Here is a 21,533-nt window from a genome sequence, read left to right on the forward strand (position 1 = left end):
TCCCTCTCTCACCCGTGACATGCTTCTTTTTGTAACAAGACACCAAACATAGACAGAGCCTAACCCCATGTGCCTTGAGGTCTCTGCTGTGTAACTGAATCTGCTGCAGTGCTGTATGAGGACGCAACCGAGAGCAATATCACGTTTTCCTTTTCGATGAGAGTGGCACGCAGTATTTAACTGTGGTAATGCTAATGTGATGGTGTGATAAGCATAACAGCATGCAAATGTCACATTATGATCCGCAGATTCAAGTGTCCTGACTTTACCTCGATTAGAGGGTTTACAAAATGGGACAGGATAGAAAACGAAATGTGTTGCCTTACTTGTGTGACATTTTTGCAAAGCACAGAGTTTAAATCATGCCATCAAGAATAGAGAAAGGGAGACATTATACGCCAGTCTTGGATTGGGTCTTACATTTCAGGATACCATATGTAGATTCATGAATTACCCTTATTAACCAATAAAAATCTCTTACAAGCAGAGACTATACTGTATATATACAGAATATACAGGTACAGAACCAAGTCCATTTTCTAAAGTGGTCTAATAAGATCTAAAGTCCAAACAGAACCATGGTTAAAAGCAATTATAATTTACACTTTATACTTTATACTGCAGTTATCTTTTTTATACTTTATTGAAGTCAAGTTCTGAAGTTCTCAATATTCAATAATAATAACAAGTCAAACTGTAATCTGCCCTTACAAATTCACTTTAAGCCAAAGGACTAAGCTTTAAACACAAGATATAATGATAATCCACCTATTGATCTCCTTATGTTTGAGAAAGACTTAAGCAGTCACAAAAACAATCACAAAATATGTGCAGTAAAGCAAAAAAACAACTAACTATAACATTAAAAGTGAAGATAAAAGACAGCTTCGTAGCGGGTGGGGATGGGTAGAGGAGGAAGGACTGTGAGGGAGAGAGTTTGGAGATCCATCCTTGCAACAGTGTTGTGCTCTATACTTGGCAGCAGGACATGGTCACCTACAACTGACCCCTGTCCTGCAAATGCCACTTTCTCTGCCATGTGCACCTAAAGAGGATAAAACCAATTTTTATTTTATTTAAAAATATTATAATATGAAAGTTGTCTTTGTGCTTCAGATAACTCAGTTAAATGTGAGGAAGTATAGCGATGTTTTTGTTTTTATCAATGAATCTGTTTCGTACCTGCCCCCATCTCTGAGACCGCAAACAGAATGATGTCACCACATTCTCTGAGTTGTTCCCACCAATCACAAGCAGCCTGTCGGTGGCACCCAGGAAGTAAAGAGTTGGGAGGTCTGCATCTGCTCTGGTAAGGGTGGGAAGCAGCTCAGACCAGGAGTCTAATAGACAGAGAGAATACAGAAGCGTACGTCCCGGTTAGCGTGTTAGAAAATGGTCTTAACTTAAGCTTTAGGCTGTAAAAAAACATATTCCTCTTGCCAAACACACTTGCTATGCTGTTCGGCCTTACCTTGCCTCGTGTTGTACTGCAGCAGCAGTTTCTCTCCAGTCCTCTGGATGCTCCCCAACACATAGAGACAGTGTCCAAGGCTGGTGACAAGGGGCACATCATGGGACAGGGACACGGTGAACTGGAAGTCAGTGAGCGGCAGCGAGGAGACAAACCTGAGGCAGAGATTATATTCAGTCACTAACACACCAACACATAATTGAAGGATGCTTTTCTGAAGGTGAAATATATTAGAATTAGAAACTATTTTTGTTCAGTGTCCTCCCAAAAGACCTATACCAGCATAACTACACTGATAAAGAGGACACAAACCTCCATGTGTCCTCCCATGGATCATAGCGCTCCACAGCTGTATAAAGAGCTGTGCTGGAGTCTGGGGTCACCAGCGAGTCCAAGTACCAGCCTCCCACGGCGTAAATACAGCCTTCACAGGCCACTGCACTGAAGTGCCTTCTGCGCTGTGGACGCAACACATGGTGACAGTTTTCATTAGTGTCATAGAAAAAACTGCGGAAGGCAAGTTTTATTTTGGGTTAGACAGCAGACTGTATCACCTTAATCAGAGGAGCTGTGGCGACCCACGTATGAGTAAAGGGATTATACCTGAAGGAAGCCATCTTGAACTCCCATCCTCTCTTCACAGGCTGCCGGTAGCCTCCTATTACATACAGGTAGTTATACAGGACCACTGTAGTGAAGCACCACTTATCAGCCCTGAAAGGAAGCTCTGTAACTGGACACCAATCTCCGCTGTCTTCCGACCCTTTCAGGGTGAACATGTGTCGGGCATGTTCCGTTTCTGGGTCTTTCCAAGTAGTCAGGTTCTCTTTCCTGAGGCTGCAGAGACGTCGGTCTCCTTGTATCCTCAGGTGGACGACTTTTTTCTTCTCTGCATCATTCAGACACCTGAGGGGTGAATCAGTTTTAGGGGACTAGAAAGAAATCCTGATTACAGTCCAAAGATTTCATGTCAGTGTTGCATACTTGATGAGGTGAGGCAGCTCCAGCAGGTTTCTACTCAAATAGGTGAACACAGTCGTCTTCAGCTCCACACAGCAGATCTCCTGAGCCAGACTCAGGTAAGACAAACAGTTACCTGGGTTGAGTTCATCTGCGAGGACCGACAGGCACTTTGAGAGGAAGGCCTCGGCCAGGAGATAGCTGCTGACCTCCAGAGTCGGATAGGGAGAAAACAAGAGATAAGATGCTGGATAGCGACAGGGATGAATATACATGGAGATATGAAAGTCTGCATACCTGGATGTGTGTGCACAACTCCTCCTGAGGGACTTTAAACTTATTATGGAAGGAGAACTCAAGGAGATTGTGGAAGACGGAGGAGGACACGTGGTCTAGGTGGACGAGGCTCTCCGAGGTCTCTCTCATTCTGGACTGGGACAAGGCTCGGAAGTACTCGCTGCACTCCGAGAGTCTCCCAAGGTCCACCTTAAATAATGAATTATTAGACCAAAGTTTCTAGTTAGTTTTTGGATTAACCTGCACGGTTGGGAGATTTGTGTTTCATTTTATGCTTACATGGAAGGCATATGTGCTAGTTTGGACTATCACAGTGGTTTCATCTCCATCTTCAGGGAGATATGTGCGAAGTGCCTCATTGGTTTTCCACTCATCTGAGTCTGCTTTGAGTGATTCCGTATCTGTGATACCTGGGGATGCGATCTGACTTTTGACTGCTGGAAAATCTCCCCAAAGTCTTGTAAGAACATATTTCAGCCAGAAGTTTATCCACTCTAATAGTATCATAAAATGTTGCCTGAAAGGATTCATCTCACTGACCAAGTTTAGCCCGTTATAACAGTTTTAATACTGCCTGGTGCCATATGTTATTTATTAAAACTCCAAATGTCCAAAGATGCAAAGCACCTCTCACACAACCACTGCTCCAATCACACATTCACAAAGTCACCAAATAAGGGAAGACAAGTCTCCTGAAGAATTCCAAACAGCCAGTGAAATGGAAAAAAAGAGGACAGAACAATAAGTTTAGTCCACCGGCTCGTCTCCCGTCTGCTTTTCCCTGCTGCAGCTCTCACTGTCACGTGCTCTTTGACGGCAGCAAAACAGCCGAGAGCAAAGATTTAAGACCACATGCCAACAGAAACAGCTTGTTAAAGAAAACAGTGCGGTGCACCACAATGCTAAACCTTCAACTTGAGAATTCCTGTTTGTTCTGCGACACATCCAGTCGATTCAGAAGTGTCCCTCGATCTTTGAGCAGCGTGGGTTTTTTTCTGGCTGCTGGTCTATTCTTGGCACATGGAGGTTGGACAACAGTCAACCCTCTGGGATGAAACATGGCCTCCTTCACTTTACTGCTCTCGACGTCATCATGGGGCAATCAAGTTGCCTCACAGTTATGAGAGTAACTATTATGTTTCACAAAATGTATTGTAATATATAAGAAAAGCAGGTGACACAGGTTCTAAGGACAGATGTTTATTAGCTTTTCAATTTTATTTTAGTAGTGCAAAGAGGACAAACATAATACAGAGAAGTTTTAACAGAATGAAACTGTACTGGAACAATAATAATGGCTACAGGTAGTTGATGAGGTTTAGTTAAGCTACTTATCATACTTAAATTGACGTAGCTACAGACAGTATGTGTAAAACAAGGATATCATGATGTAAATTGAATGCAGTACATTCCGTCAAATACAGGAGACAGTCTACATAAATAAAAGAATCGTAAAAGAATTACAAAAAAAAGAAAATAAAAAAAGCTTCCAGAAAATGTCAAAACCTAACTTCACATTCAAATAAGCAAAAGAGAAAGTCATGATGTCACTTTACTATAATACAGATCTGAATTGTTGGATCTAATTTAAGCAATTCAGGTTGATGTGGTTACATGCATGTGCACATATGGACTGTATTAGTTAACCTAATACTATAGGCAAGAATGACACATGTTTGGATATTCCAAGTTATGATTCTAAATAGCAAAAATGAGCAAATACAATGAATACCATCAGCATAGAATGTAGATAGAACAGTTGTAATGGTTACATTAACAGTATTGTTGACTACAGTGATAGTGTATAAAATAGCCCTCATGCAATCATTTGCTGAATGTGGGTACGTCTTTAACTTACCTTTATTGGACCTTGAAAGAATAACCCTACTGCTGAAGATGTGAGGTAGAAAGACTAAATACACTAAAGCAAAGAGATGTATAAAAAAAGCCTTCCATGCTGAACTCAATACTATTGGTTTAGTACACCAAAATGATAAAAACAGTGAGATTCACAGTCTGAAATTTAAAGACAAGAATGATCTGGCAGCCAGCATTGTCCATTATAATAGCTGACCATCAGATTGACTTAGCCCTTCAAATGATAAACAACAACATTCAATGCTGTAGAGCTACACCTGCTCTAACTCAATTTCCCACTATGGGGAAAAGTGCGTCGATAAAACAGATTGCCTGCGTTGTGTTCGAATGTAAATGTCTCTCTTTCACCCAACATTGCTTGTCATAAGAAGAGCTGCATAGAACTGGAGTTTCAATTACACAAAAAAAAGAGACGTCACATTCTGATAAACGTGGTGGAGATCAGGAGAAGAGCTTTTTCTGCTTGATGTAGGCATCAAAACGACACAGGGCATAGTCCTGCAAAACAATATGGTTGACTATGAGGCAAGGTTTACTCAAATGCAACATTATTGTGTTTATTGAAATAAATGTAGTATGCAGCAGATGTTCGCATCAGACTGTAAAAGAAAATAAATCTCCTCACCATGTATCCAAACTCAATCTTGGATATCTTTGCTTGAATGATGGACCACAGCCCCCAGAGGAAATGTGATGCTAATGCATACCTATAAATCAAAACAACACAACAAAACCAGAGTTGTGGTGATTCTGCTATAACATTTAATAACAAATAAAAATAATAATAATAATAAAACACCATGTGTTACCTGTTAGCTTCAATTATTAAGTCCTCTTCGATCTGCGTCTGGTCCGTGGAAATGTCAGAGTATCGTCTCTTTTCTGCCAAATAACTTCTGATAAAATGAAGCTGAAATAAAAAAAAAAAGTATTACGATTTGTGATATGTTTTATAAATGAAGTAAAGTGTCTGTTGAGGATTTATTACATCCTTATTGTTTACGCCTTTCGTGTTCCCCTTCATAATGGTGAATATAAGAAAATAACCCCTAAATTTGTTTTAGTTTTGTTCCATTCCAAATATTTTTTTTCGTTTTTTTTTAATTGATTTGTTCAAATCAATTACTTAAACCTGCAGTAGGCAGAATGTTTTTGGCAGCATTGGGCAAAAATTCCATAATAACCTTTCAGCATATTGTAATTCAAGTGTTCTGAGAGAAAACTAGACCTCAGCACCTCCTCATGGCTCTGTTTTCAGGCTTTAAAAAATGTAGCCTGTGACGGGAGACTTTAGCCAATCACAGGTCATTTCAGAGAGAGAGCGTTCCTATTGGCTGTTCATTCAACGGAGGGAGCTGTCAGTCACTCGTGAACTCCGATCAAACACTCAAACTAGGCAGCGCTGATCAAATATGAATCAATATTCTGTTACTGTAATGCCTATTTCTCTCCTCAAATGTTTTCAGAAACATCTTGTAGTGTACTGTTTAGCTGTAAAATGAGAAAGCTTGCTCAGGCTGGTGGGCGGTGCTTGGTATTTCCTCAACAGATCTCACATGGCTGTTGGGTCATAAACTTTCTCATTTTACAGCGAAACAGTACACTACAAGATGTTTCTGAAAACATTTGAGGCGAGAAATAGGCATTACAGTAACAAAATATTGATTCATATTTGATCAGCGCTGCGTAGTTTGATTGTTTGATCGGAGTTGGTGAGTGATTGACAGCTGCTCAGAGACGGCAGGCTCCAGCTCGGTTCTGATTGGTTGTTTTCCTCCGGTCTGTGAAATCTTGCAGATGCCGTTAGGAGCACCGGAGGACACAGAAGCACATGATTTTTTTCAGATTACCTGTCTCATGCACTACTGTCAGGATATAGTGTTTAGCGTTATAAAAATAACTCTTTTTCTTTTTTTAATCATATTTGCTCCATTTCTACCCACTGCAGCTTTAAACTGTCCTCTTAGGGGAAAAAGTAAATTAACATTTTGATTAATTTGATTTCCCTCTCGTGCTACAGCGTTGGATACAGCCGTCTCTTGAACTCAAAATTGCATTAACAAGTTTTCCCACTAGATGGCCCTGTGTGACCAGAGCACTTGTCACATCTGTTTCCTAAAGAGATTACCTGGGTCTTGCTCCAGATGGCCAGTGTTTGCTTTCACACAGGCCAAAAAAAGAATCACTAAGATCTTAGGTTTAAACATCAGCACTGTAGTATATAGTATTTGTCTGAGTGTCACAGGGAAAAATCAACACTACATCCAAACAGTAATTATCAGAGTGATACTAAAATTGGGAATATTTGTATGGAGTTTTAACAGTTGAACTCGTTGATGCTGCGTGACTGTAAATATTCAGGAAAACTTGCATTACCCCCAATCTAATGCATGTAATGCTTCTAATTAAAGTAACTGCAGGTTTTATATTTCATCAAAAGGCTAACCTGCAATTACACAATTTGACCTTTTCTCTAATCGTTCACAATTAGGTTTTAACTGTTATGATAAGTTCTGACCTTTAGAGTATTTCTCTGTATATATATTCACTCAAGGTTTGTATTTTAACTTTGACACAAATTAGGTTTTACCATTATAGTGCAGTGTGGCAATTCTATTCCAAGCATCAATAAATAATAGATAATGTAAGTCATTCTGTTTGTTTCTTGTGAGCCTCTATTAAGAGCAAGGATCGGGCCAAAGAAAGGTAAACTGCTTTGTTTATTTTTTTTAGCTGTAAGGGGTTTAGACTGACCTGCTGCTCTCTGGTGGGATAGTCATCCGGTATGGCTTTGTAGAAGGGCCACTGGTTGTAGGTGTAGTCATACATCCACTCACAGAAATGGTTCCCAAAGTCAAAACCCCTAAAGAAATTAAAATATACTATTATTCATATTAATACACAAGGGGACAATCTACAACTGGAGCCAAAACCACTCATTTAGAAATAAAAGATATCAATACGTTTGAGGTATAACTCATCTGATCTGCTAAAAAAGTTTACACTTTACCTGTAGTTGTAACTGCTGTACTCAAAGTCGATCAGCATGAGTCGATCTGTTAGGTTGTGGTCCTCGTCTTTCAGCATCAAAATGTTACCTGCAGCGGCAAAACAAAGGTGAGAAAACGACCACCACCATCCACACTCTCTAATTACTGCTGCTACGGTCAGGTTTAGACCAGAGGAGAGTTTAGCTTAACTGGTGAGTGGTCTGTGTGTGTGCGCATGCATGTATAAATAAAGTGGATATTTTAATATAATATTTTATTTTTAAAGTGGTAGTTTATTTAGATCCCCATTAGCTACTGTAATGCAACAGTTAGCTACACTTCCTGGGGTCCTCATTCATATTTATTATATCAATACTTCAATAAGAAAATACATACATACATAAATACACATCCGTAACATTCATACTCACAATATGACACAATACATAACACAACCACTAAGACACACAACCAACACCACCTAAAAGCCTATCTAACACATTTGATGGCTCTACATTTTAATTAATTAATTATTATTATTATTAGTAATTATTTATTTTAAGATTTTTTTAATCTCTTGCATAATTGAGAAAAGAAATCACTCAACTGATCCACTAAAATCACAAATAAAGTGGGATGGATAGCTTACTCCATCCATATCACATTTTTGAGAACAGAAAAATAAAAAATGAAAAGTCATATAATGTTCTACACTATTCATATAATGTTCTACACTATTCCACCATTGCCCGATAATGAACTGTTCTCTGTCTTAAACTAGTATATTAATCATATCATCGTATATCAACTTCTACTTCTTGAGTCACATTTCTTTGTACAATAAAAAAGCTCTAATGTAGAATACATACTGTATATATGCTGAGTAATTGAGAAGTTTCTATCTCATAAATACGCTAAATGCCCAAATGTACTTTTGCTCTGGGTTCTGGCCCCTTAATTTCAATTATGGCATATCTTAACACTACGGCATATAATGATAAATGACATAGAGTGTGCTTCAAACTTTGTGGAAACAGTTTGACGAAGGCCCTTTTCTGTTTCACCACGACAATGTTCCATTTCACAAAACCAGGTCCATAAAAGGTGGTTTTCCCAGTTAAGTGTGACTGGCCTGTACAGCGGAACAGCTGGGAAGCTTCCCAGATGAGTGGAGGCCGTTATAGCAGCAAAATAATGCACAACATATGGTTGTGGAATAAAATATATTGGTATAATCACAGTCACACATGGGTATAATGTTCAGGTGTGCACATACTTTTAAGAATGCAAGTTCAGCTTAGCTAAGTTCACCTGTTATGTGAGACAGTCCCATTCATTCAGACACCTAGATCTCTGACTGACACCTCATCTACTTCGGAGGCTCATTTTCATTCACGGGATGATGCATATGAATGTGAGCCGCTCCTATTAATAACTTCACCCCAGCCCAAAATTAGAGGTGTGAGGATAATACGGGAGCGATGAGAGACAGGACATGTTTTTACCTTCCTGGACGTCATTGTGGCAGAACACCACTGGCGATGGAGTCGCTGCCAGCAACGCGCTGTTGAACGGAGCATGTGATGACGGACAACGGGAGAGGAGAGAAAGAGCTTGTCAGTGTTGCATTCGGCAGGTAGTGTAACCTGCACATACAGGCCAAGACATTCCATTGAGTATAGAATAAAAAAAGTAAAGCTGTCTTAGATACAGATACCATACAGGAGGAAATACATTGAGGTAATGACACACAAACATGGCATGTTATCTACAACGCTCACTATTTTACTGCAAGCAAAGCAGGCTGCTTTACATCAAATTCATTCCAATCTCACTCTTACTGGTGGACAACGTACTGTACATGGAACAATATATGAGATAAACACCTAACTCCATTTCCATAGGTTAGTGTGGTTATTTGTACTGGATAGAAGGTATATAAAGAGGCATCATAGGCGATATATACTGAGCCATTCAAAGCATCTGCGTGCTGTATGTACTCAGTTAGATTACACAATATGCTTTTAGTGTGTATGACTGAGAAAGCTCCAGAACTGCTTATTGAACAAGTGGCAATAGTGGTGTTCAACTCTCTGGAAGCTTGGGAGTATATAACTGAAATATTGAATATAATGGAAGGACAAAAACCCAAACCCAGATGTCACTCTGATTGACTGAACTTCCTAAAGCGAGCCAAGAACACAGTACCTTGAAGTATTATATCTGTGTAAGAAAAAGAACAGATGTTATCAAATGAGATATGTCTGAGGACTTGAGATGACTGCAGCAGAGACGGCTGCGTATCTACAAGATAACAGACAAGCTCATAGATAAACAGAGACAATAAACACTGGGATGAGTTTCTATTGGCTGCCTGGAGGACTCAACAGTAGAGTTGTGGAGGCACTGGGACAAAGGTCAGCCATTAGGCTGTAAATAAAAATGCAGCTCGTCCTGTCCCCAAGGTTAAAATTATTTTGTGCAACAAATCTCAAACTATAACCCTTATAGCCTTATTCGTGGAACATATAATCTTTTCATATCAGTATACATCATGTTTAAATCCCAAAAGGTATGTTTAATGCTGTAAACTGACATTTTGTTTGAATACAACTAAAGTAAGACCACAACTCAACCGAGCCTTTGGGCTTTTTACTGTGACTCCCGGACAAGTTGGAGAAATATAAATGAATATAGCCGAGCATATGCTGGATGGCAGGACACACAGTTTGCTGTCCCACGTTGGTTTACTGTAGGTAATATGAGATGGCTCTGACCAAACAACCTCTTGTTGGCACTCGGCTTGAGCAATAGTGATTGCATCATCGTTGTGCTACTTGCTTCCAAAGTCATTTTCAAACTGACTGTTAGAGGTGATAACTATGACATTAATATGATATAAATTGTATTGATGTTCTTTCTACTTGTACATGCGTATACGCAAGTATGTGAAAATATGCAAATATGTCTATGTATGCTTGTATGTGAATACATGGAATTGTGTGTGTGTGTATCTATGTTATAATGTATCCTCTGACTTGACTTTATCAGCTATCAGTAGGGGTGTAACGGTTCTGAAACCGGGACCAAAACAGCGACACTATGGTCTCTCTGAGGTCTGAACCGAACCGAGGACTTCAGTTCGGTTCAGACCCCCCCACCCCCAAGGGGAGGTTTCATTTAAGGCTTTATGTACAGCATACCAAATGTATTAAGTCACTCCGTACAGCATTTGAGGCCTGCGATCTAACTCACCGGAGGCTCTCCAGTTCAGCAGGCAGGTCCAACTTCATCAGCTTGTTGTACTTCTTCACATGTCCTTCACGCACAAACTTAAGCTTCATCACTTGATCCATGTATCTGAAGGGGAAAAAAAACAGACAGTACATTCAATTATTTTAAAAACAGACAGTTCTAGTAAAAGAAAGAGAGAGAGAGAGATCTCAAGGTGTCCTTACTTGTCAATGGTCCCAAACAGCCACTTAGGCTCTTTGTTAAATGGCATGCTCATTTCATGGAAATTTGCCAACTTGGTGGCAATCTCAGTTGATATGGCTGAATCTGAAAGTTGATTTGTGCGCATGCGGGTATTCTGGGAAAACAGAGAAATACAGATGATACAAATGCTTCCTCTACATCAGGAAGAATATCAAGTAAATACACTAGGATCTTTAAATCTCTACAAATTTGATGGTGTCAATATGAATGCATTTCTACAACTATTATGTTTTGTAATCAAAGCACAAAAAATGTATTCAATAGAATCTACACATTCTAGTTTAACCCTGAATGTTGAATGCTTTACACAATAAAAAGAATACAAATTGTATCTTTATGAAAGTCAAGGATATGTGTAACTGTGTCTCCACACACAACAGATGTTTAAACACTTTGGCTGAAGCAGGAGAGACAGTGTGTGTGTGTGTGTGTGTGTGTGTGCAGTTATGCGTGCATATTACCGGAAGGTACTGTTCTAAGCGTCCCTCAGGGAAGATGCCGTAAAGTTTTGGTCCAAGAGTTCGTTCAGCAAGGATGGCAAACATCACGCTCTCCAACACCAGAGAGTCCACTCCCTGCGTCACAGAGAGACAGACAGTCAGACACAGTTTGATGCCGTTTTTGGTTTAGTTCACACCTCCATGTGAAGGAAAATGACTACAGTAGATTGACTACAATGGTGTCAAAGAAATTTCTCCCCTTGATAAATAAACAGCCAGACACATTCTTGAACAAATAAGTTGTTGAGGACCCCTACTAGACAGACCAACCTGTAGGATGGCACCGTAGATTCTGAGGAGCACCTGGCGAGGTTCCTCTCCCACAGACTGCACATAGTCAGGCAGAGTACACAGGTACAGCAGATTACTCAGTCCACCACTGCGAAACAAAAACACCAGCGTTATCACATCGGAGCAAAGTTAACGTGACCCCACAGCATGTAGTCATAAATGTTAGTCGGACAACACCAGTAGATTTTTCTTAGAATGCTTTTATGTTGTGTTTACCCTTGCTGGCCATGACATCTGCTACAGCAGTGGTTCTCAACCAGGGGTCCGGGGACCCCCCAAGGGTCCTTGAGGGAGTTCCAGGGGGTCCCCAGAAAAATGGGGAATAGTATATTTTCACTATTTAATTTGTAGAAATCAGCAACAGCCCAGTGTGAGTAAGAGTCATAAGAGGGACTATTCTGATCATAGGTTTCACTTCCTCCACTCCTCAACTGACGTTGACAACTATAGATTTCTGGTCTTAATCATATCCAACTAACAAAATCATTTCAGATGGAGGTCCCTGAAACAAAATCTTATCAAATGGGAGTCCCTGACCTAATGTGTAGCAATTTAGGGATCCTTGACACGAAAAGGTTGAGAACCACTGTGCTACAGTATATTGGCAAAGTCAACTTCAAACCGTATAAAAGAAGTTTAGTGTCAGACAAAACTATTTTGCCATTCTGCATAATATATCTGTTGTAAAGTGACTGTCCATTTGCACTAAGACTGTCTCTGCCTCACTGGCTGCTGGCTCATACTTATTACCACTGCCACACTACTGTGAGTTCACCACCTGTACCGTATATGCTCTGACAACCCATACATATACTACTGTCCATGTACATACCTTATATTAATACAACTGCACTACTTATACTTCTGCACTATGTTTTTTGCCAACTTGCTGCACATGTTCATATTTTGTCTTTCTACATCTTGGTGCATTCATATCACACTGTTCATAATGGTTAATACTGTATGTAGCCTTTCTTAGCATATTCATATCTACACCTTGCTGTTGATTATTATTTATAATACCACTATACTCACATACATTACTATGCACTTCACTGCTTTTTGCACTTGCTTGCTTGGTTTCGTTGTCTTGGTACTTGTAGTAAAAGAGAATGAAAACCACCCTTTGGTTGGACTGCACTTTGTACTTATTGTATGTCCTTTTGGGTGTGATTTCTTATATGAGCCATCATAGGTTTCTACCACACCCTCATACATATTTTACCTTTCTTTCCTGTGAGTTGTATTTCATTGTCGTTTTATATGTGTTAAACAAATAAACAATAAACAATAAACATTAAAAAGAATTACAGTGAGCTAAGCAAATGATGGTCGTTATAGTGGTCCGTATACATTGATGTTTTAAATGGCTAACTTTAATTTAATCCCTCTATGATTATGATCAGTTTTTCCCCCAGGCCATCAGACTTTTAAATAGATAATTCATACGACACCTTCTCACACAAAAAGTACCTCAATCATATATCTTATACTGTATATACTGTATATGTTCTTAGTGTATATATTCTTAATATGCCTGTATATATTCTTAATAAGCCTGTATATGATCTTAATATGCCTGTATATTATGTTCTTAATATGCCTGTATATATTCTTAATAAGCCTGTTTATTATGTTCTTAATATGCCTGTATATATTCTTAATATGCCTGTATATGTTCTTAATATGCCTGTATATGTTCTTAATATGCCTTTATATATTCTTAATATGCCTGTATATTATGTTCTTAATATGCCTGTATATGTTCTTAATAAACCTGTTTATTATGTTCTTAATATGCCTTTATATATTCTTAATATGCCTGTATATATTCTTAATATGCCTGTATATGATCTTAATATGCCTGTATATTATGTTCTTAATATGCCTGTATATATTCTTAATAAGCCTGTTTATTATGTTCTTAATATGCCTGTATATATTCTTAATATGCCTGTATATGTTCTTAATATGCCTTTATATATTCTTAATATGCCTGTATATATTCTTAATATGCCTGTATATGATCTTAATATGCCTGTATATTATGTTCTTAATATGCCTGTATATATTCTTAATAAGCCTGTTTATTATGTTCTTAATATGCCTGTATATATTCTTAATATGCCTGTATATGTTCTTAATATGCCTTTATATATTCTTAATATGCCTGTATATGTTCTTAATATGCCTGTATATGTTCTTAATATGCCTTTATATATTCTTAATATGCCTGTATATTATGTTCTTAATATGCCTGTATATGTTCTTAATAAACCTGTTTATTATGTTCTTAATATGCCTTTATATATTCTTAATATGCCTGTATATATTCTTAATATGCCTGTATATGATCTTAATATGCCTGTATATTATGTTCTTAATATGCCTGTATATATTCTTAATAAGCCTGTTTATTATGTTCTTAATATGCCTGTATATATTCTTAATATGCCTGTATATGTTCTTAATATGCCTTTATATATTCTTAATATGCCTGTATATGTTCTTAATGTATATGTTCCTAATATGCCTATTTATGTTGTTCTTAATAAGCCTGTATATTATGTTCTTAATATGCCTGTATATGTTCTTAATATGCCTTTATATATTCTTAATATGCCTGTATATGTTCTTAATGTATATGTTCCTAATATGCCTATTTATGTTGTTCTTAATAAGCCTGTATATTATGTTCTTAATATGTCTGTATATGTTCTTAATATGTCTGTATATGTTCTTAATATGTCTGTATATGTTCTTAATATGTCTGTATATGTTCTTAATATGCCCTTGTACAAAGTATTTCCTTTTATAATTGTAATATATCTTATTAGTTTTAATAAGTATTAATTAAATAGATAATTAAAATTTTAAAGTAATTAAAATAATTAAATAATTAAATAAATAATTATAAAATATTTTTTATTATAATTTAATTAAATTATAAATAACTTATAAAAAAAGATACATTTCATACGATAGTACTTGTATATTACCGGCGTGACAACAAACATCTTGAATCTTGAATAAAGATATTAAAGTGGTATTTATCCTCAGTACAGCTTCAGTAGTCATTATTTACCTGACGATGGTGATCTGGAAGTCCCTCTCCCCGATGGTCTTCCAGGACCCGGACAGAAAGTCTCGGCACCAGTTGAACGCCCTGCCCCGGGTGTCCCGGTCCACCTCCTCGGTCCTCCCGTCTCGGAACGCCTCCGCCTCCGAGTCATCATCATAGCCGGCTCCACAGAGAGGACTCGGGGTCCTTAAGTGTCTCTCGATGACGACCAGTCGAGGACCCACCGGAGGACCAATCGGAGGACCCACCGGCTCTTGTGTTGTCGTGGTGACGGTCGGGATGTGTCTGAAGAGCCCCGGACCTGGCACTGGTTTCCCGGCTGTGCCCAGCCCTTCCTCCACGCTGCTGCTGCCGCTGCTGGTCTCACTCTGACCCGCATGCATCGTGAGTTTCCGGGCGAACAGTAGAGGATGACTGGTGCGAGCTGTCGGTCTGAGACGGAGACACGGACTCGCTGACGGACGCAGTTCACCAGAGAGGCGACTTAACCGGAATAGCCAAACATAGCGGGCTGACCGCAGCGGCATGTAGGAGGCGGTTAACACGGAGACGTATGACACAACACTACTAACGGCCGGGACCGTTGATTTGCACTGAAGTCCAACTGGCGTATTCAACGGCCAATCACAATTCACTTCCGCGTTCTTAAGCCCAAAGCTCATGGTGACGTTCTAACCTCAGTGTCCCGGAACGGTGAAGGATTCTGGGAAATGAAGTGTTTGTTTTGTCTATGACCAGCAACATGCAGCTCTGGAGCCACATGTGGCTCTTTAGCCTCCTCTCCAGTGGCTCCCTGTGGGTTTTTTAAAAATGGAAATGGATAACTGTTTTTTTTGGTTTACATTTTCATTTTTATGTATCATTGTTGTAGGTCTATGGTACGACGGAGTATTAGGGCCACATTGAGGAAAAAAATAAAGAGATTTCGAGAATAAAGTCATAATTTTACGTGTTATTTTGTTTTTTTCTCGTAAAGTTATGACTTTATTCTCGTAATATTACGACTTATTTTTCCCGAAAATTATGACTTAATTCTCGTAATATTATGACTTTTTTTCTCGTAAAGTTATGACTTTATTCTCGTAATATTACGACTTTTTTTCTCATAAAGTTATGACTTTATTTTCGTAATATTACGACTTTTTCTCATAAAGTTACGACTTTATTCTCGTAATATTACAACTTTTTTTCTCATAAAGTTATGACTTTATTCTCGTAATATTACGACTTTTTTTCCCATAAAGTTATGACTTTATTCTCGTAATATTACGACTTTTTTTCTCATAAAGTTATAACTTTATTCTCGTAATATTACGACTTTTTCTCATAAAGTTACGACTTTATTCTCGTAATATTACGACTTATTTTCTCGTAAAGTTACGACTTTATTCTCGTAAAGTTACGACTTTATTCTCGTAATATTACAACTTTTTTTCTCATAAAGTTATGACTTTATTATCGTAATATTATGACTTTATTCTGTAAATCTCAGATGTTTTTCCCCCAAATGTGACCCTAATACTCCGTAGTACATTTGCACTTTGGCCCTCACTGCAATAGACTTATATACTATATACTTAGACTATAAACTGTGTTACCTTCATCACAATGCTCAAATGTTTTGCGGCTCCAGACAGATTCTTTTTTTAGATTTTTTTTCTAAAATGGCCCTTTTGATAGTAAAGGTTGCTGACCCCTGGGCTATGATGTTGGCGTACACAGGCATAGTTAAATCTTTGTGGTTTCATAGAAAATCAAATTAATCTTTTTTTGGGTGCAACCATGGGTGTTTTCATTTTTGTAGGATAAAGGGTAAGAGTGTCATACACTGGCTGTGTGTGTCAAAAGATAACACAAAACACTGCACAGTGAATAACATTCAAAAGTTGAATTGTAGTATATATAGAATACAGACACAAAGGTATAGGCCAGGGCTCAGCAACCTTTACTATCAAAAGAGCCATTTTAGGAAAAAAAAGAATCTGTCTGGAGCCGCAAAACATTTGAGCATTGTGATGAAGGTAACACAGTTTATAGTCTAAGTATATAGTATATAAGTCTAATGCAGTGAGGGCCAAAGTGCTAATGTACTACGGAGTATTAGGGCCACATTAAGGGAAAAAACATCTGAGCTTTACAGAATAAAGTCGTAATATTACGAGAATAAAGTCATAACTTTACGAGGAAAAAAGTCGTAATATTACGAGAATAAAGTCGTAACTTTATGAGAAAAAAGTCGGAATATTACGAGAATAAAGTCGTAACTTTATGAGAAAAAAGTCGTAATATTACGAGAATAAAGTCATAACTTTACGCAAAAAGTCGTAATATTACGAGAATAACGTCGTAACTTTACGAGGAAAAAAAGTCGTAATATTACGAGAATAAAGTCGTAACTTTATGAGAAAAAAGTCGGAATATTACGAGAATAAAGTCGTAACTTTATGAGAAAAAAGTCGTAATATTACGAGAATAAAGTCATAACTTTACGCAAAAAGTCGTAATATTACGAGAATAACGTCGTAACTTTACGAGGAAAAAAGTCGTAATATTACGAGAATAAAGTCATAACTTTACGAGAAAAAAAAGAAAATAACACGTAAAATTACTGCTTTATAATATTACGACTTTATTCTCGTAATATTATGACTTTATTCTTGAAATCTCAGATTTATTTTTTTATCCGTCATACCGTCATACCATAGACCTACAACAATGATAAATAAAATTGAAAATGTAAACAAAAAAACAGTTATTCATTTCCACTAATTCTTTTTATAAATCGACAGGGAGCCACTGGAGAGGGGCTAAAGAGCCGTATGTGGCTCCAGAGCCGCAGGTTGCTGACCCCTTGTATAGGCTAACGTTATGGGTTCCATTTTGCAAGATACCGGTAGATTAAATATGCAGTATTAGCCAATGTTTTGTTAGTATTCCGTTAGCATAACATTAGCTATCTTATCTGTCCGGATGATTGTGTAGTTGGCATTTGGCTTGTAGATCTGAAGATCATAGACCTACCCGTTTGTAAATTGGACATCGGCCTCCAATGATTTACGTATTTTGAACTGCTGACCGGTGTTCACTAACGTCAAAACACATCAGTGACTGTAAACGGTGGCAAACTGTCAAGGTCCTCCTAACTCGTATCAATTGATGTCATAAACTAATTAAAATGTTAAAATATATGGCCCCTTTTGCCTCTGTCAGCTTCTCTTTAAATGGGTATTTGTCTTACGCACGTACTTAATACTGATGATGAACGATTGACAGATGACAGATGGATAGACAGATAATGACAAAAATGTTGACGCGCCCCAGAATGCTCCGCGATTCCCATTTCCTGTTATAGATTAGTTTATGATTGAGAGATGTGGTTTTATGATAAAAGCTGGCTCATTGCAAGTTCTGAACATTTTCAGGTTTTGAGTTGAGTTATTAATAAACTATTTAAGTCAGTGATCCAAGAACTTTTTTTTGACCTCTTAACTTGAAGCCATGTTTACTCTGAACCCTTGAGTTGAGAGTAGTTCAACCAAAAAGAGTTTTCCCAGAGGCCCGAGCAAATACAGCTACAGTTAATCAAAAGAGAGATTAGAGAAAAGTATAAAAAATAATCAAAATTCAGGTTTTTCTTTCATTATGTTGTGATCCCCTACATTCATTTCAACACTCCTTGTGGGGTCCTGACCCCTTGGGAACCATTGGCCTATGTGTCAGGTTTCTTCTACATTAGACAGTAAATTGTTGCCTTGAAACATGTTTTAGAGCTTTATATTTTAATTTACAACTGTATTAAACAAATAAATACAAACTACTGCTTGGGCCTGTCAAGTACAGAAACCTAACCTATGCTTTATGTTTGGGTGCAATAGGGTATAACCTGAGTGGTAGTTGTGTGCGAGGACATTCATGAACAGCTTAATACAGAATATGTAACTAGGTAGGGCTATTTCAGTTTATTTATTTAATATTATTAATTGTATTAATACAATTAATTATCTGATCTGATCTTCTGGGTGTCAAGTAGGCTACTTTATGTTGACACATAGTCATATAATATGTATTTTCTATAGTATTAGTATTAGCTTTCAGGCGGCTTCTGTGATGTCACAGAGTAAATAATGTATCTGAAAGAGATTTTACAACATAATTCAGCAATTTGGGAGATTTATTTGAAACTCAGTCACTCTTCAGTAAGCATCTGGAGCAGAGATGTCATGATAATGTCCTGTCTGCATGTTGTTATTGAATTCGGCTTGGGTCAATGATGACAAGCTCCTTACTGCTAACCACAGTGGTCTCCGCTCTGGAGCCTCCCTGGACAGATGCGGCAACGCTTCTCGCTGCGTACAATACATGGCAATGGTCAGTTGCTGTCAGACTTGAGGTTGAGTAAGACACAAGATGACGCCAGACATCATTTACTGTTTTGGTGAAAATATGTTCAGCGAAGAGCTTTTTCTGATTTTCATACCACAAACTATGCTTTTCCTTGATCACACTTGAAAAACACGATCTACTTAGACTCCAGACTAACGCCATACTTATGGTATATGTACCATCAAAGTGAATACTGTACTACTTACTCTTTCTGTAGCACCGAGGTTCACAATTATTTCCCGGAGTGGGTCGGCACACAATTGCTTCGCAGTGGATATACACCTGGTCAAAAACAAATGTAATGTTTGAAAATGTGTAGATAAGGTGATATTAAAAAGCATATAAGCTCCTATAGTTGGAGTACCTTTTCCTTGAGAAGAGTCATAGCCACTTGATCTGCAGACCCTCCCGTGCTGGGATCGGGATCTCCAGTAGCTACAAACGTGAACATCTTGAAAATAAAGCGCTTGTGGTGGGATGGGTAGACGAGTCCTGATGAGGCACCCACAGGGACACTGGCGGTCAGATAACGGTCATCACGGTATGGGCAGCTATAGCAAGAAGAGAGAGTGAGGAATAAGGACTGAGTATAACATCAAAGAATTTATTATAAATACCTATTTCCAAGTCAAACCAACACTTACTCTTACCCATCAATCAGCAAGTCCCACTGAGGAAGACTATGAGGGTACGGGTTAGAAGTTGCCCAGCATCTTCCTAAAGTCAAGACGAGGTTGGGATCGGTCCTCTCCAGCATTCGGACTTCAACGTACACGGGATCCCTGAGCACCTTTGTGACGGGGTAGTCGGAATCCACGTAAAAGGAGCTGTAGGCCACATCCTCTGCTCAAGCAGAAAGCAGGTTGGTCACACAGTCGCTGCAAAATGAGACTTAACTGCATAAAATAATCTGCTTCACACTAACCTTCCGCACAACCCTTGTTAGCACACTGTCCGTTGCCCAGCCTCAGCTCCACGCGCAGAGGTCCAGGAGCTGCAACTGAGGGTGCAAAAACCAGGCCAACCTCAATGACCAGAGCCTCAACTGAGGTGCTGATATATCTACACTGGACAAGCAGCCTGAGACGAGAAATAAGGTCTGTTTCAGTCAGCCAGTCAGAAAACCATTGGAGTTTGGCTTGTAAAATATCACAATGAGAATTCAAGGTCAGATCACTGTATCGTTTTGATACCACTAGATTGTCTGAATAGCTGAGTAGTAGTAATCTTTTATGTTGTGACCACTCGGTGTTAAAAAAAGAAAAAACACATACTCATAGTGGCTGTCCCTGGTAATGCTTCCATAGGGTCCAATAGCGACTTCATATAAGGAGTTCATCCTGTTCTCATAGATTATAACCCCGGACTCCTCCTACAGTAAATTGACAGTATTTCAATCTTTATTACTACCAGACGAAAATGTATACAAATCAAAATTGAGCAGTCAGACGAGTCGCAACCCTTACCATCATGACAGTGCCGCACTCCGTGACAGGGAACTGGTAGATGGCGAAAGCTGAAGTGGTGCCAACAGGACTGCATCTTTGACCTTCTCCAAAGAAGGCAATTGACTCCAAGTCGAGGTTTGGTAGGGTGGCATCTCTGGCCACCACCAAGATGAACTGGGCGTCCTTGGTGCAGTGAAGAGTCACTGAGAACAAACACATTTTAAAGCAAAGATCTGTACTATCAGTACTCTTTGAACACATTTTGAGCGTCAGAGTATAGAGGATATCTGTGAGGAATAGAAAAACTCTTACCAGATTTGCCATAGTAGCACATGCGTCCATCAAAGCAGCAGTTTATAGCCTGACAATCTGAAGCAGAGATGTCTGCAGCTCCACACTGTATCTTGTAGGCCTCAGCCACTTCACAAGTGTGAAATGTTTTTGCAGGCTGCTGGGACTGCTTGATCTGAGGAATTGGCTGAAATGGCTGAGGCTGCGGAGCATGCGGAGGCTGAGGAGGCTGCGGAGGTTGCGTTGGCTGCAGAGGCGTGTACTTTCTGGGGGGTGTCTGGGGCCTCTGAGGCTGCGGCGGCGTCTGGGGCCTCTGCTGCTGCTGAATCTGGCCATATTGAGCGTCAGCCAGACAGCCAAGCAGGACAACTGCCAGAAGACAACCACAAAGCAACTTCATTGCCATGGCTTCACAGCACGGTGATTCGCAGAGAACTCCAGATA

General features: G+C 38.8%; 3 protein-coding genes across 3 annotated transcripts; all 3 read right to left on the bottom strand.

Moving 5' to 3' along the window:
• Positions 1–45: 45 nt before the first annotated feature.
• Positions 46–3,757, bottom strand: LOC119486736 (kelch repeat and BTB domain-containing protein 11). Its single transcript, XM_037767058.1, has 8 exons — positions 3,008–3,757; positions 2,729–2,917; positions 2,456–2,640; positions 2,026–2,377; positions 1,784–1,929; positions 1,472–1,626; positions 1,183–1,340; positions 46–1,045 (listed from the first exon to the last, which is right to left on the bottom strand). Exons 1-8 carry the CDS (start codon positions 3,257–3,259, stop codon positions 863–865), a joined length of 1,620 nt encoding a protein of 539 aa, XP_037622986.1. The 5' UTR covers positions 3,260–3,757; the 3' UTR covers positions 46–862.
• Positions 3,758–3,912: 155 nt separating this feature from the next.
• chkb (choline kinase beta) lies at positions 3,913–15,593 on the bottom strand. The gene is made up of 11 exons (XM_037767811.1): positions 14,971–15,593; positions 11,865–11,973; positions 11,556–11,669; positions 11,055–11,188; positions 10,852–10,956; positions 9,102–9,160; positions 7,617–7,704; positions 7,361–7,469; positions 5,416–5,516; positions 5,232–5,313; positions 3,913–5,104 (listed from the first exon to the last, which is right to left on the bottom strand). The coding sequence occupies exons 1-11, from the start codon at positions 15,492–15,494 to the stop codon at positions 5,048–5,050; spliced, it is 1,482 nt and encodes a 493-aa protein (XP_037623739.1). The 5' UTR covers positions 15,495–15,593; the 3' UTR covers positions 3,913–5,047.
• Positions 15,594–19,120: 3,527 nt separating this feature from the next.
• Positions 19,121–21,532, bottom strand: LOC119487149 (zona pellucida sperm-binding protein 4-like). The gene is made up of 8 exons (XM_037767812.1): positions 21,111–21,532; positions 20,817–21,001; positions 20,625–20,722; positions 20,276–20,430; positions 20,001–20,193; positions 19,715–19,901; positions 19,557–19,632; positions 19,121–19,313 (listed from the first exon to the last, which is right to left on the bottom strand). Exons 1-8 carry the CDS (start codon positions 21,493–21,495, stop codon positions 19,213–19,215), a joined length of 1,380 nt encoding a protein of 459 aa, XP_037623740.1. The 5' UTR covers positions 21,496–21,532; the 3' UTR covers positions 19,121–19,212.
• Position 21,533: the final 1 nt, after the last annotated feature.

Source organism: Sebastes umbrosus, chromosome 4, assembly GCF_015220745.1.
Source record: "Sebastes umbrosus isolate fSebUmb1 chromosome 4, fSebUmb1.pri, whole genome shotgun sequence".
NCBI classification, from domain to species: Eukaryota; Metazoa; Chordata; class Actinopteri; order Perciformes; family Sebastidae; genus Sebastes; species Sebastes umbrosus.